The 15,321-nt window shown below is 52.4% G+C and overlaps 6 protein-coding genes across 6 annotated transcripts; 1 reads left to right on the forward strand and 5 right to left on the reverse strand.

Annotated features, from left to right (window-relative positions):
* Positions 1 to 3,810: 3,810 nt before the first annotated feature.
* On the reverse strand, positions 3,811 to 4,785 carry BO80DRAFT_365928 (NmrA-like family protein; the record flags this gene model as incomplete). Its single annotated transcript, XM_025716218.1, has 2 exons — positions 3,811 to 4,470; positions 4,531 to 4,785. 2 exons carry the CDS (start codon positions 4,783 to 4,785, stop codon positions 3,811 to 3,813), a joined length of 915 nt encoding a protein of 304 aa, XP_025570943.1.
* Positions 4,786 to 6,022: 1,237 nt separating this feature from the next.
* Positions 6,023 to 7,520, reverse strand: BO80DRAFT_449076 (uncharacterized protein; the record flags this gene model as incomplete). Its single annotated transcript, XM_025721721.1, has 2 exons — positions 6,023 to 7,439; positions 7,507 to 7,520. The coding sequence occupies 2 exons, from the start codon at positions 7,518 to 7,520 to the stop codon at positions 6,023 to 6,025; spliced, it is 1,431 nt and encodes a 476-aa protein (XP_025570944.1).
* Positions 7,521 to 8,126: 606 nt separating this feature from the next.
* Positions 8,127 to 10,435, forward strand: BO80DRAFT_428906 (uncharacterized protein). Its single transcript, XM_025720346.1, has one exon. The coding sequence runs from the start codon at positions 8,217 to 8,219 to the stop codon at positions 10,074 to 10,076; it is 1,860 nt and encodes a 619-aa protein (XP_025570945.1). The 5' UTR covers positions 8,127 to 8,216; the 3' UTR covers positions 10,077 to 10,435.
* A 533-nt stretch (positions 10,436 to 10,968) lies between these two features.
* On the reverse strand, positions 10,969 to 12,663 carry BO80DRAFT_449078 (uncharacterized protein; the record flags this gene model as incomplete). Its single annotated transcript, XM_025721722.1, has 2 exons — positions 10,969 to 11,054; positions 11,115 to 12,663. The coding sequence occupies 2 exons, from the start codon at positions 12,661 to 12,663 to the stop codon at positions 10,969 to 10,971; spliced, it is 1,635 nt and encodes a 544-aa protein (XP_025570946.1).
* A 226-nt stretch (positions 12,664 to 12,889) lies between these two features.
* Positions 12,890 to 13,615, reverse strand: BO80DRAFT_220212 (uncharacterized protein; the record flags this gene model as incomplete). Its single annotated transcript, XM_025714393.1, has 1 exon — positions 12,890 to 13,615. Exon 1 carries the CDS (start codon positions 13,579 to 13,581, stop codon positions 12,892 to 12,894), a length of 690 nt encoding a protein of 229 aa, XP_025570947.1. The 5' UTR covers positions 13,582 to 13,615.
* A 253-nt stretch (positions 13,616 to 13,868) lies between these two features.
* Positions 13,869 to 14,634, reverse strand: BO80DRAFT_468416 (uncharacterized protein; the record flags this gene model as incomplete). The annotated part of the gene is made up of 3 exons (XM_025722930.1): positions 13,869 to 14,365; positions 14,418 to 14,466; positions 14,516 to 14,634. The coding sequence occupies 3 exons, from the start codon at positions 14,632 to 14,634 to the stop codon at positions 14,162 to 14,164; spliced, it is 372 nt and encodes a 123-aa protein (XP_025570948.1). The 3' UTR covers positions 13,869 to 14,161.
* Between the last annotated feature and the right edge of the window lie 687 nt (positions 14,635 to 15,321).

Genomic DNA, 15,321 nt, shown 5'->3' on the forward strand with positions numbered 1-15,321 from the left:
GAGACGATGTGTATCTCTCAAGCTCGAATCGAACGAGCTTGAGCCCTTCTATGCCCGGATGCTTTGCTAGACACTCAGCCACCCTCATCTGGCGAGCAACACTGGAGCATCATGCTTTGGAACGGGCTGAAGGGAGTCCTCGAGGACTTTGATAGATCTAGAGCGACAGAAAAAGCGCGCGGGTAGAATATTCGTGAAGAAACACTGGTATATCCGGCGAGTTTCTTTGATCTATTTCTGTCGTTGGCTGGCACCCACCATATAGATAGTAGGCTGGGGTAGGACTTGCGATATCGACGCGCCCTATCTAAAGAAATGAGAGTTAGCTTTCGCTAGTATCGGAGAGAAAAGAACCATCGCTCGTCCTTACCCTTATGCTGCCATCTTGTTGCTTGATCAAATCTCTGTCCTCTCTTCTTCCAGGAAGCGGAAGGGTTCTTGTTGGACTGATTACTTTCCCCCTGTTGCTTCGAGCACAGATAGCAGCCATAGTTTCCCCACGACTCCTGAAGTCAGTAATGCCCCGAAAGCATAAGGTGCACTCTTCCTGCTTTAGACTCAAGAGATAGCCGTATTCGGCAATTGATAAACATGTACCGTACTCGCAGCACATCAGCCCCCCTTGCCTCGCTCTTCGCGAGTGAGGCGTGCTGAAGTTCATCGCCAGGTACCATGACATTGTTGGTAACCTTGTGCTTTGGGGCGAGGTTGTATCCAGGGCGTGGGAGAGAACCGAAACCATATTGATCCCAACCCACCTCACAGATTATATCCTTGGCGAACAGGCTCTGTGAGTGATGTATGAGTGGGGTTTCGCGGGGTTGTGTATCAATAAGGTGTGTAAGATTCTTGCCTGGTAGAGAATCAAGTAGGTAAGAATTTGTTGAGGACATTCTCTGGCTTTAACTCAGGACTCACACCATCGTATATACCCAGTACCGCCTGTAGGCTTCACATGTCGACTGCATTTATCCTACGTTAAACTCTAGATTGTTAGGCTAAAGCGACCGTCTATCTACCAGAAAGGTTAATGAAGAGGGATTAAAGGGGCCATGGACTCCAAACCTTGAGCCTCGACGGCCTCACAGTTTGGGGCTCTGAATAGTCCTCTCGGGGATTCTGGAAGGTCGGTGATTGAGCAGCATGATCCCCAGGTCCATAGTAGAGGGCGAGAACCCGGATTCAGAATCTGTCCCATCCGAGCCGTCAGTCCCAGATACCCGTAACAACGCACAGTCAAGATCGAGGTGAGGATTCCATCACTTACTTGCACATGTCTAGAATTACAGGCCTTCATTCCAAGTAGCGCCTGGTTCTAATCGGCGTCTGCCAGCGTGACCGAGGTACAATGAGCCATTCTTCACGGTTCTCAGTGCTACTTAGGCGCAGGACTGCGGATTATCCTGTCAGAACTGTGCTTGAAGTTCATAATCTTGGGATTTGTTTGCTGTCGCATTCTGGATGCTTCGCTAGCGAGTATCAGCGCCGGGTAGCCATCGTCGGGAGCCACTCTTTCAGCAGCACTGCCACGCGTTGACAACCTAGAGGCATTGTTGGTTCTGAGATATTGAAGCAACATCCCATAGGGTCGAAGAAGGTGCTCTAAAGGGATGAAACGAAACAAGGATTGCCGTGAGGGACTGCTGGATATGGATGCCCAGAACTGCGTTGAAGCGGCCACGCTGGCGTCACGAGGACTTGCAAGTCTACCTCACAGCTTTTGTTCCCATTGGAAAGGTTGAGTTGTCGATTAGAGCCGTCAAATAGTCGTCGTCGCTCCCATAGGTTGAGGCTCCGTATGCCAAAGCGTGGCTTCTGGTGCGTATCAGTACCTTTCTGGATTGTCGTGAGATTACGAACTTAGGATACAGACAGGCTGCCTTGGAACATTCCTTCCTTCCAATACATCAGACGAGTCACGGGATCCGGGTGGGATAGTCTTCGGTCATGATAGTGAAAAAGGCATCATTGTCTTTGGCGACCTCATGAGCATTGTCTGCTCCAGGCTCCTTGAGGAGATATGCTCTGGCGAATGGCACCGAGTCGCTCAGCTCACTGATGGATATCAGAGTATTTGTTCCTGCGATGAGGGACTCAACTTTTGAGCTCTAGGATCCAGTCACAAACAGCAGGCAGAAGCTTGACTATCTGCGATCACAAAAGCCCAATATGGTGTATAGACTGATGCGTCTCCTCTATCATGTTATCGCCAACCCATATGTCGTAACGCTTGGTGTCTCTGTCGCGTCGCCACGTTTTTCCCGCATCTGACGCTGCCATGGATCCTGGCGTGGTACCTGTTATTGGCCGAAAGGTGTTAGTAACGACAACCCTCACATTGAAGACAAAGCGCAGTGGGAACATACCAACTTGTTCTATAATCAGCCCCGTATATTCCATCAACAAGTCTCTGTACCTAGGGGATTGTTGACAAACTTCACTATGGAGACTCTACCTTATACTCGTACCGCAGCGGAGTTATGTATCTTGCTAAACGGAATCGGTGAATGGCCGCTCCGAGGACGATGCAATCGAGGAGGGTCTCTTGGTAATGAGATCCAAAAAGCACCCCGTCCTGATTATCCGCATGGTTGGATACTGTCGAGAGGGAGGGGCCCTGGCAGAGTACGTTAGTGGCACTGACTTTTATCTCACATATACATCAGACCTTTCTTATATAAGGCATTCATAGGAAGCTGCTCACCATTCTACGTATCAAGTGACCTCTCCCGGGAGACCTGGCGCTTTGGTGACGATGGTGACATACTCGTCGAGGTCTGTAGCAATCCGCGTGCAATTGACGTGTACCTGGTCTCTGCCCAGGCTAGGTTTTTCAACTAATGAATAAGCTGTTAGCAGACTTCACAGCATCAAGGTGGTGTAACAGACGATGCGGGCACATATTGGGCTTCACCGGCAGCTGGCTCGAAAACATAGGTGATAGTCTGGACAGACATAGACCGGGATGAAGTTGTTCAAAGTCTTGTGCAACAACAAAAAAGCAAGAAAGGTCATCAGTGCCAACATGATTGAGAAGAGGAACAAAAGGGGATTAACAGGCAACAGCCGTTACTCTAATCCCAACGCAACCCAATGTTGCCATCTGGATTGACAGCCTCTTGTTCAAGATGATACAGCCCCGATGTTGCACTCTTGTGCGTTCTCATCCTGGATACAGATATAAAGGCGTGGTATAATTCATGACTTGATGACAGAAGGATCAATCGATGGGGGTGGAAGGGAGAAATGGGAAGAAACGAGGAAGAAAGTGTCAGATGATACTCTTGGAGGATCAGCTGGCTGGTGAGATGTCCTTCTGGCTGTGGTTAGTAGATCACAGAAAGTACATAGATGAAGCGTTGGTATATATGATATACATATATAAATAAATATATATGGCGCCCGGGGAATAAAATAGGACGAGGAGTACGAGGACAGGCATCAGAGTATTTAAGCTGGAGGAGACATGGGGAGGCAGAGGGCGAGGGAGATGGTGAGAAGGTTGGAGGGAGGCGCGGGAAGTGAGTAGGACCGTACTGTATACTGATACACAATGCAATACGCCTCAATGATACATTGAGGATAGAAAGAACAAATAGACTCGCTGGCCTTGGTACCAGACTCCTGTTGTACAACCCTGGGAGAAAGCATCGTTGAACCTTAGGTATCAATACAGATAAATCATGCCACCCATCCAGCAGAACAAATCAAGTATCACCACTTCAGCAGGTCGTACTCGTCAAGTACCTGTGCTACCAATCTGAAACTTTTCACGACCCATCGCCATCACAGCCACAGCCACCGTCCCGTTCAACTCGTCATCCACTGACTATCGTGCTCCAACCAGGCCTCGAAATTCTTCAATCCGGGATGCATCTTCCTCAGCCCTTGGATATCCGCCCCATACCCATGTTCATAGAACCAGTTAAACATGACGCGCAAGTCACTGACCATCCACATCAGTAGGTAACAAACGACCCGATACGTGGTGGGCATATTCTTCCCCGTCTTCGCCTTGAAGGTCTTCTGCATATGCTCATACGTCATATCATCCCCCGCCAGAGACAGACACTGGTTCTTATATCGCTGCGGCTCCAGAAAAGCCTTGGCCGCAAAAACCCCGATATCGCTGACCGCGATGCACTGCAAGGGTTTGCCCTGCAGGTAGGCATCAAAGGCCGTGGCGCTCACCTTGCCCACGAAGGTCGGGACCAGATTTTCGAAGAAGAAGACCGGTCGAAGAACCGTCCAGTCCATGGCCCCCGTCTTCGTTTTCTCGAACAGATGGTGCTCGATACGATGCTTGCTGATGAAATGGGGGATGTTGGTTGGGTTGTCGGTGGAGGCGTCACCACCGCGGTCGACGGAGCTGTAGACGAATTGTTTGACTTCGTGCTTGATGGACTCGTCGATCAAGGCCTTGCCTTGCTGTTCTTCCTTGGTCACATTTTGGCCTTTGGCCATGGGAGTCTGGTTTCATTACTCTCTGCTAGGTACTAGTATAATTTAGAAAAATTACTAGGGAATTACCTGGACGCTAAACACCCCAGTGATAGGCAAGGCAGTAACTTTCTTCGCATTCTCGAAAATCTCGGCCGGATGATCAAGGTCGCCCTGGACTAGTTTAATCTTGGGGGATTTCTCGGTCAGCTTCTGCGAGGTGCCTGACTGCGGGTTGCGTGTCACGGCGAGGATCTCGACATCGGCGTCCTGGGCGAGCAAGGCGTTGATGACCGCGCCGCCTTGGTTGCCTGTGGCTCCGGTGATGAGTAGCGCAATAGTCATGATGGATGATGAGCTTGGAATACTAGAATACGAAGGACTACTGGATCCAGGGGTAAGTGGAACAGCTGGGGGTAGCTCTATCTCCATACGAATAAGGTCGGACGATCTCCCGGATTTGTCATGTTGAGATCATTCTCGACCGGTCGCGGCCATGCCTCCCGACCATGACTAAGGAAGACCCAAGACCCAAGCATTCTTGCGTGATACTATTGCTGTAAATGCCTGCTTCGTGCAGGGTCAGGTGGATGGCCTGGATGGAGCAGGATGACGAGGGCCGAGACAATAGTCTCTCTCAGCGTCGCGGTACAGTTACAGTCACAATACCAACCGTCGCCCCCCGCCCTGAGCTCCTAGGAGCACGGTCATCCAACAACTCCCAACCCCACAAAAAGCGCGAGTCCAGGTCATCGAGCTCAACGCAGCCCTGCCTGGCCTGACCCACCCTATTCTCGCCTTGTGACAGTTTATAAAAGCGCGCACCCCGTCGGGCCGAGGTCATCTCACCGACCTGAGGCGGCCATTACGTACAAAGTAGTACATCCTCCCAGCCGGTCGTCGCACGGTTGTAGGCTCTGGCCTCTGATCGGGTGATGGACACCAGCGACCCCGCCCAGGTACACCCAGCACGTCTTTACCCAAAGCAGTAAAAGAATCACAAACCCGGTAGTCTCGTCCCCAGCTGGCAGCTTTCATCGCCCACCTGACGAAACCTATTTTCGTCTCTGACCGCAAAATGGGCAAAACTGCCGCCATCTGTTCCCCGACGATCCAGCCCGATGGAAAAGGCGGGGGAATTCACCCTGGGGCCTCGAGAATATTGCTCAAAGCAGCCTAGTCTGGATCGCCGCTCACTCCACCACTCCACAGGTTCCACTTGTGCACTCAGACGGGGTTGAAAACCTCCCCAACAGGCAGTTATGACTAAGTAACTTCTCATGGGAGGCGCATCCAACCACTGCGGATGGCGTTACGTACGGGAAATCCCTCAAAGCACGCAACTTACCCCGCAACTTGCCGCTCGCAAAGCTCTTTCTAGCAGGTGATCTTGGCCAGCAATGCTGTTGGTCGAGACTCTTTGGTAGCATCCCAATTTTGCGGTGACGGGGCCCCCTGGGTCCCCTTCAGATATTTCTCCTATGATGTCATCGATGAATGTCTGACTAAATGGCTGGATATACACTGCCGCGGGCTTCTAAGCAAGTGGAATATGGTCTTTCGCTAGATACAAAGGGTGAAGCTATTTGTCGAGATTCATGCCGGAAGGTTGCGGTGTCAAGTTACCCTCCTTGGGGCAATGCAAGCAAGTGCTCGTGGGTCCCGGATACTTGGTAGATGCAGATAATGGAAAGGACTCCATAAACGGTGCAAACACCTCCTGGACCAAGCGACGTCTCCAGTCTCCGGGACGTTCCGTATCCTCCCAACTGTCAATCTCGTCAGGTTGATACTCCAGGCTATGTCTTCGACTCTGGGGATAGACACCACGCTGGCTAGGCCGAAAAGGCAGGGAGGAGTCGGCTCTCCGTTGCTGCAGTCGCTTGCGGGATCGCTGCAGCTTCTCGAGACCTCGTGCAATCTCCTGTTTATTGGCCTTGAGGGTGTCACTGAATTGGAATCCAAAGATTGGACTCGAGTGGTCCGAGTCATCCTCGGGGTAGGCGTAGTGATAGGTGTATTCCCGCTGGTGTCGATCCTCGCGTCGGATCTCTGCATCAGTGCGGTTCCGCTGTGGCAGCAAGTGGATGAGGTTGCACACATAAAGAGGGAAGTCGTTGGGTGACAGACGGAAAAAGAGCCGCCCCGTATCGTTGGGATCAATGCGCGACCGGTCCCGTTGTCGAAGAGTATCCCGGGCATGATGGAAGCTGATGGGGTTGGGTAGTGACACTGTCTGAGTCACTGGCTTAGATGCCAAGGTTCCAGCCGAGTAGTCAAAGAACGACTGGGGATCCGTTTCACCCTGGTAAATGGCCAGTCGCATGCCCTTTAAATTTAGGCGGTCCAATTCGAGGAGCCCGCCATCCCAAAACGTATCTCGCCAGGTCTGTTCCGCATAGCGGAAGTAGATCTCGACCGAGACGGTGGATAAGCCGCGGAAGGCCTGGCTGATCAGGGAGAAGGTCTCGTTCCATTCGGGGAGGTGTGTCTCCACGCTCTGGACCAGTGGGACCCGGATGTGAAGATGGGCTATAGAGGAGACTTGCCAGGCTTTCAGGCAGTAGGTGAAATTCGCGAAACTCGCGAGTTCCTGGGTGAAAAAGGAGGTTCGTTGGTAGGGCAATTCTCGTGCCTCGTTATATACCTGGCGGCAGGTACGGAGGAAGCCGAGACTAAGCGACGGGATCCTTTCCAGCGACTGGGGGCAAGGATAGTGCCCGGAGGCAATAAGTGGGCCGTGCCCGACGTACATGTCGCGACTGACAGCTTGCCCTTGAGTGGACTGGCATCCGGGATGACTACTACAGAAGCCATCCCAGCTATTTCGATTCGTCTGGTCAGCCATGAACTCGCGTCGAACCATGCGCCAGCAATTGTCGACGGGACACCAGACGGGAATCGGTCTGCGTCGGATTTCGCACGCCTCGGTCTCGAACACCGCCTTGTAAATCAGGATCCGGATCTCCGCCGGCAATGATAAGAGGTGTCGTTTGGGGCTTGCAAGGCTGTCAGATTAAAGAAAAGTACATGCTGGGAGTCCCTACAGGGACGCAAGAGGCCTACCGTTCTGAATCCATGGCAAGGTTCTGCGTGGTGGACGGTTCGTGGAGCGAACGGGAGGGAAGTATAGGTCTATAGATCATCACACTCAAGGCATGGGAACTGAAAACCAAGGAAACCGGATGGCCACCGGGGGAGGATCATCCTGCTTAAAAGGCGTGGGAAATGCCAACGAGGAGGTCATTTGGGCAGAAAATATAGCATGGCCAATGCAAGGGCCACATCATGTTTATGCGATTTCTGACATAATAAAACGAAGAATCCGAATCTTGGGAGAGCCGAAAAATGACGCGATGGTCGGGGGTGGTATTTTTGGTACCAGGCTGCTGTCCCCGCTTCACCGGCGCGGCGCCAATCCACGCGGGCCCATGCAAAGGGCCGCCCCATCGCCAATCATTCCCGTCGTCCGCCAGCTAGTTCACACCCTAACGGTTTCATGCCAGTTGATAAAGGTCTATCTCGCTATCTCAGGCCCACCGGAACAGGGATCATGACTAGCATCTGCTGCTCAGCCCCGACGCCGGTAGAGCGCGTAGTGAACAGCCACAATAGCCTGCCGCGGGACAGAGGGGGAGGATGAGGTATAAAGCGGCCATTAGAACCGCTGGGTGATGGAAGGATGATGGAACTATAGATACACCCTCAGACCGAGTCGACATCCCTTCTTGTATAGTGGGATCACCACCCTTGTTCCTGTCCCAAGCCATCTCATCATGGCTCCCCACTACTCATCCGACCATCTCTCCGACCATCTCTCCGACATCCTTCGGCTCTATCCCGATGAAGAACCCTGGTGTGCCGGCTACGCCCCCTCCCAGGGACGTCGCTGTCATGCCTCCACCAACGCCGCAAACCGCAGTCAGGCACGTCGCCTCCTCGACCAAGGGACCAGAATGATTCAGGCTGGGCACTGTATCGATAAACTGCTCGATAACCTTGCTCCACTGGTGCTCTGCAAGAGGTGGCATCAGGGTCAGGCTTCTGGTTTGGCCGATCGATGGATCTTACGAGTCAGTGAGTACCTGGAAAAGCAGAAGCCGACAAGGCAGCCACAGCCACAGCGACGACCGCAATCACAATCCCAACCTCGGTTCCAATCACCGCAGCGATCACATTCACAGGCGGCATATGATGTTTCCGATTTCTCGAACCGACTCGCCGAGCTCGAAAGACAGGTGCAGGCTGCCGAGAAGGAGGCGGAGAAGGCACGTCGGTGGGAGGAGAGGGCCGAGAGGGCCGAGAGGGAAGCCGAGCGGATCAGGCAGATTACTGAGGACTTGGTGAGAAGAAGCGTGGCAATGGGGTTCGCCAGGGGACAAGAAGAAGCAGGAAGAAATGCAGCGGCGACTGGACAAGTGAATGGAACCCGGAGAGAGTCACAAATGGGTGGTTTGATGTCGGTATCCCGAGAAGATGCTCGTGGACGGGACGTTGCGATCACCCTGCAGACCAGCACCACGACGACTCTGAGCGCAGGGTCGCAGGCTAACCCAAACACCACCACTTCCAGGGTGCAAAGAGCAAGCAATGAGACCGCCACTTCGGCTCAGACTGGGCAACGTGCTATCAATCCAGTCTCTGTATCCAATAGCAGCGGCAGTGCACCAGTTACTTCACCCCCTGTCGAGCAACGTGCTGTCAATACCAGCTCTGTATCCAGCACACCTGATAACAACAGGGCCAACACCACCCCGGTTACTTCATCCTCTGCTGAGAGGCGCGCGGTCAATGTGGCATCTGTATCCGTTACCAGCAACAGCAACGCATCAGCCATCCCATCCCCCGTTAGCTCTGCATCCAGTGCGCCTGATAGCAACACAGATAGTACCGCACCAGTCACTTCACCCTCTGCTGAGCGGCATGCACTCAGTGTGGCCTCTGTGGCCGATGCCGATACCAGCAACGCACCAGCTACTTCATCCCCTGCCAACACTGCATCCAGTGCTCCCGATAGCAACACAACTAGCAGTACACTGATTACTTCTGCGACTGAGCTACCTGCTGCCAGTGCGGCCTCTGTATCCAGCACCACCGATACCAACTCCAGTGCACCAGATACTCCCTTGCCTTCCGAGCAAGCTAGTGTCGAATCCAGTCTCAGCACCAGCAGTACCAACAGTACCAGCGACACAACCAGCACAATCAACCCTACCACCACAGATATTGACACTCCCAACACAACAACAACTACTATTACTACACCAGCAACTCAAGAATCCCCTACTCCCCCAACCGAACGAGACACAACCCCTCAAGAAACACCATCTCAGCCCATCCCAATCATCCACACTCAACCCACTCTAACATCCCCTCCGTCCTTCGCACCTCTCTCTCCCATTCCAACAACCATATCCGCACACGGCAAAACCCGCCAACCCATCGACGGCGACTGCTGCATATGCATCTTTCCTCTACGAGACAGCCCCAACACTAACGACACCGACAACATCCTAGTCTGGTGCCAGAAACAATGCGGTGTCAATATCCACCGCTACTGCATGGACGCATGGGTCGCCTCCTCATTGAGTCGAAGGATTGATGCAACATGTCCCATGTGTCGGGCACGATGGTAGAATGCTTCTTCCTCTTCTTCTTTTCTCCCTTTCTTAGTGGTTTACTATTGATGGCGTTATTGTTGGTGTTGATGTCTGTGTTCTTCTTCTCGATTTCCAATATCCCCATCACTAGTTATCCAGCGTTATGATTGAAACCGGTATGACATGACATGATATGATACGATCTCACAAATTATGATGAAATCTGATGACTGACGTTTTCTCACTCTGGTATCGACGTGGATGAAGATTACCTTTGATAGATAGTATTTCGTACATGTACCGACCACTGCATCCCAATGCACGCCGATTCCTCCCCATCTGTCCTCCCCTTCGTACACCCTAGTACCTACCTAGCTATACCATACATCAATACACATTACCATCGACTGGGAAAAAGGGTCTACTATTCTCAGGTTAAATTACCCACTAAGCGGACCTTCCTACAACCAGCATCGAGAATAGCCTGCTTGAGAATATGAAATCTAGACCAGTATATGGAGAGGAGGTGCGATATTAGTCATCTAAATATTGGCTTCGTGTGAAATGTATCTATATGGCGCTGGTGGGTCTCTAGGCGATTTTGATTAGAGTAATGTACGAAGGAGAATTGCTACATGTCTACGAAGAGTTTGAAATGATGGAAGGATGTGGTTTGGGTGAAGCATTGCCAATTTGAGGTAAGTATATTATCATACCCACAGATACACAAATAGAAAAAGAGATAAAATTGAGACTGATACCGAAACCGACGCCGAGCCTTTCGCTGAAGCAAAACAAGGGAATCAAAAATGACAAGCAAGACAGCGTTTCCGCTGTCATATCTCATCAGTATCACTCCGTGATCCAGCGGAGGTATACCCAGCCCAAAAGTATATAGTAAACAAAAACTCCGACAATCCAAGGGGTATCAACTACCCCACCCCGAAGACAGCGCCCCCGCTAGTCTACGAGACGCCCCGACCACCTTATCTAGTTTCCGGTTCCAGTAATTGTCTGAATATGCGTCAGCGTGTGCTGACTCGGGCGCTAGGTACAGTGCGTCGCATCTCATACTGCCGTACTTTGGAGGGTAATCGGGTGCATGATACCGCCGATAGCTGGCGAGGGCCTCGTTCCACCGATCTGGACTGTCAGAGCGCGTATCATAACTCCCGGCGTATGGCTGAAGGGGCGAGTGTGGTTTGATATCCGGTTCCACGAGTCGGGGGTTGGGAAGAATGAATGTTTTGGGCGCGCTCTCGGCGGCAGAGCTCAATCTTGTCATCCATTGAATGTACCTCCGCGTGGGTCGGGGGTGCATAATACCGGCTTGGGAAGGGAATCTTGGCCGTGGGGATGGTTCCGAGTCTTGGGACAAGTCCGACAGTCTCAATGGGGCTTCAGTGGATCGTTCAAGCAGAGGCGGTGGTCTGAAAGGATAGCTCAAGCGAGCAGACATCTTGACGGGTCTCGGCCGTTGAGATGGTTCTGAGTTCTTGTCCATGTCGCTGCGAAACACCGGGGTTTCAAAAGCCCCCTGAGGTTGGTTTGGTGCCTCGGAAGGAGGATCCATGCGAGTAGACATTTTGGCGAATCGCGGCAGCGAGGATGGCCCACAGTCACTGTTCAATTCGGAGACCCTCAATGAGGCTTCGACGGGTCGCTGGAGCAGATGTGGTGATCTGAAAGCAGATTTCAAACGAGCAGACATTTTGACGGATGTCGGCTGCTCGGTTGGTTTTGAGTCATTGTACAAATCGGAAACTTTCAATGGAGCTTCAACTGGCCTCTCGAGTCGATGCGGTGATTTGGAAGGAGAACTCAAACGAGCAGGTGTCTTGGTAAATCTCAGCGGCGGAGATGGTTCCACATCGTCGTACAATTGGGAATCATGTAATAGAGGTTCGTCAAAGGCCTGCTCAAATCGATGCGATTCCTCGGAAGGAGAGGTCAAACGAATATAAGGATTCACAGGATGATTTCCCTCTTCCTTTCCCTTCTCTTCCACGGTCTCGTCTTCCTCTTCTTCGTCCTCTGTTTCTGACGCACTGTCGTAAAACGTATATTTCGAACCACGAGTATTCTCAGAGGTACACTCTGTGCGGTGAAGAGGAGGAATGCACTGGGAATTGTCGTCATTTTGTTCCATCCACGAAATGGTGGAGACCCGCGTGGATGGCCGGGGGGAAGAGCACGGTGTAAAGGCCTGTTCCTCGTCACTTTCCAGGCTTCTAACCTCGACAGACGGCGCGGGCTCATACGGCTCCAATTGTGATGGCAGGCCGACATGCACGAAGCTACTATCAGAAGCAGGATACTCGGGGCTTAGAGAGATCTCCATGTGGCTGACCACCTTGAGGGTGTTGGCACTCAACCCCTCCAGCTGAATGTATGAGTTCTTGGATCCGGTCGAGTTGTCTGGTTCTCTTTCGGTGGATTCTCTCTCGCACTGAGGACACGCGGTAGGGCAAGACAGGGGCAGTAGGTCGTGCGCAGCAGTAACCCCATGGGAAGGCGGAGGGGTAGAGATACGCAGCGCATTCATCATGTCGAAGCAGGTATCAAGGCTGAAGCAACCGATGTGGCCGCAGCCAATGAAGTGGTGGTAGATGTATTGGCACATGTTGTGATTCGACTCTCAGAGTAGACTTGGTCTGTACGTATGAGAGAAGCCAGGTTGTATGGGGAAGACAAACACCCCACACGGCCGATTTTTAAGAGGATTTAAATAGCATCTGCAGTGCACCTGAAAGGACAATGGGGACGACAATTGCCTTTATTTCTGTCATAGTTCGTACTCCATGTGCAGCAAAGGCATATCCCGGCCGTGTCGTAGGAACCATCCAAGAAATCATTCCGAGTCTGTTTCTCCGTCCAGATCAACCAAATACTTGACCCCGGAATCCAACAGCCACCACGCGGCAAGTTCATGAAAGAAGCGCAACACCGGATTCTCAAGTGGCATTGTGGCGCGGTGCATCTCGTCCATCCTTGTCCACATCGCCGTTTCACTCGCAAAGACAACGTCTTTGTCCTCGTCCCAGAGCCGGACGACCAATCGCCCCTCGACCTCTTTGTGCATCATTCCAAATTCGACTTTGTCCGCGCTCCGCTCCAAGACACGGTATATTCCGCAAATGAGATCGCCCTTGTCGAAATTCAGGGAACTAATATGCGACGCTTGGAACGTGGGGCGGATCTCGACCGGACTGATCGCCCACAACATGTATGCTTGGGGGAAGTTCGCGAAGGCCGTCATATTCCGACGGAGGAAGACGGTCAAGATGTCGGTATCCTTCTGGTGGGGGAGCAGCTGGCGCGGCACCCGCCGAGTGGCTCGATCATGGAGCGCGTAGTATTCCGATGTGTAGACCTCGGGAGGAATTGTAGTGATGGTGGTGCAATCTGAGCTGAGGAGAGATCCGTAGCATTTTTCGTGGTCGATCCGATTCTTCAGGCAACGGTGGAGCAAAGTCAAGTAGGTGAAGGTGCCGAGGGAAGCAGCGAGGAGGAAGGCTGAAACGGAGAGAAGCGCGGGCATTCTACCAACCGAGTGCTGGCGGTGTAACCAGCGAAGCACACGGGCATGGCGGCCGTCGTCTTCAACTCCCGGTGAATTGGGCTGGTTTTAAGGGATGGGAGCTCCCCGATAACCTTATTTGGGGAATGACGATCTTGGAGACGAATACGAGGCCGACCCCATCATTGGCGAGCTGCTGGTCGCATGCAGCCAGGCCCATCGAGGTGGCGGCGTTCTCCATCGATCTTGCCTCTACACAAACAGCACTGGTCCAGAGATCAAATGCTCTTTTGGCATCGAGGAAATTCATTAAGAGTATGTATTCAGTATATCATCCATCTCCATCCCGAAAGACTCAGGCTTATGACTCCAGCACCCAATTCATTAAATCAACGCAATCCGGCTTCGCCCAGATCCTCCAGAACGCGCGGGTATCCTTGACGGATGGGACAAGTACATTATAAAGAAGAAAAAGGAACTCTCGCCAATCGGTGAAGTGATATAGCCAGCCCAAGTTCAGTCGTTTGCTTCCCTTCGGGCACTTCGCTGCATCCTCCCCTCCTTGTATCACATCGTCGGTCGGACCGGTTGAAGACGCAAACTACCTCTGCTCGACCTCATATGATTGTTTCGCTGCTTTCCGTGCCATGCACTTCCGGTAGATGAACAGCGCGATGATTCCCACGGCGACAATAAAGACGATGCAGAAGACCAGCACCACCCCGGGATTCTCGCTAGCCCAGTTGCTCCGCTTGATGACTTGGTGTCGTGCTTCGATAGCAAGGAGGTCGATGGCGGCCATGATCTGTTGGTGATTAGTCTGTTGCAGGAGATTGCCAAAAGCCGGTGGTGCTCACTAAGAACGGCCGCACAAATTCAGCAGATGGGACTGAAGACGAGATGAAGCTACCCACGACTCCAGGGAAGACAACGGCACGGGAGGCAGAGGGAATACGACGCAAAGAGGATAAAGGAGAAAGGAAAGGAGTTGGACGGGCGGGTGAACAACCCTGGTTGCTGGTAGGACTGGCTGCATCGGGAGCAGCGGAAGGTCATGACAGCAAGAAGCGCCATGACGTGGAGGAGCGCACATGCATGCAACGTTGGATGGCTGAAGGAAGGCAGCCAGGGCTGGTCCATGAAGCTTAATTCTGACAGGAGGGATGTGGATAAGTCAAAGGATCAATCGAGAGCTACAATTGGGGTGAAGTCATTCCAGTGTGCATCGGCGAGCGGCACTCTAGAGCAGGTCTTGTCTTCCCCACCCTTTGTCGCACAGCGCCCATCCACCTCATCGACGCACTTTCTCGTCCCTTCATCCCCAAGCGACTGACGCGACATTACTGCCCCGATGGTTGACAGCAAGGTACTGTCATGAAATCAATTGCGATCAAGGTTTGGCGATCCGCTCGTCCCGCTGGCGTCACCACTCGTTCATGGCCATGGTTCTTTATCTTCCTGCGACCTCCCGATTCGTGCCCGACCGGGGATGCATGCGAGATAACCGAATTGCGCACAGAATGATTGGGGTTCACCTGTAAGCGACAGCTGGGCTTTGTTGACAGGACACGAAACTCTTATCTGGTGGTGGTGGGAGTATCATTGACGTCATGCATTTGGTCCGCCCTTATCTAAGCGGTCTTTCTCGGTTGATACTTCAATATCCACGAGGCTGATTGCAGAAACAATGCCCTCCAGCTGGAACGCCAGAATGCCTGTCATAAAGAAAGGCCCAAGGTCCACGCATTAGGGCTGATCGTC

Source organism: Aspergillus ibericus (genome assembly GCF_003184845.1).
Source record: "Aspergillus ibericus CBS 121593 unplaced genomic scaffold BO80scaffold_54, whole genome shotgun sequence".
NCBI classification, from domain to species: Eukaryota; Fungi; Ascomycota; class Eurotiomycetes; order Eurotiales; family Aspergillaceae; genus Aspergillus; species Aspergillus ibericus.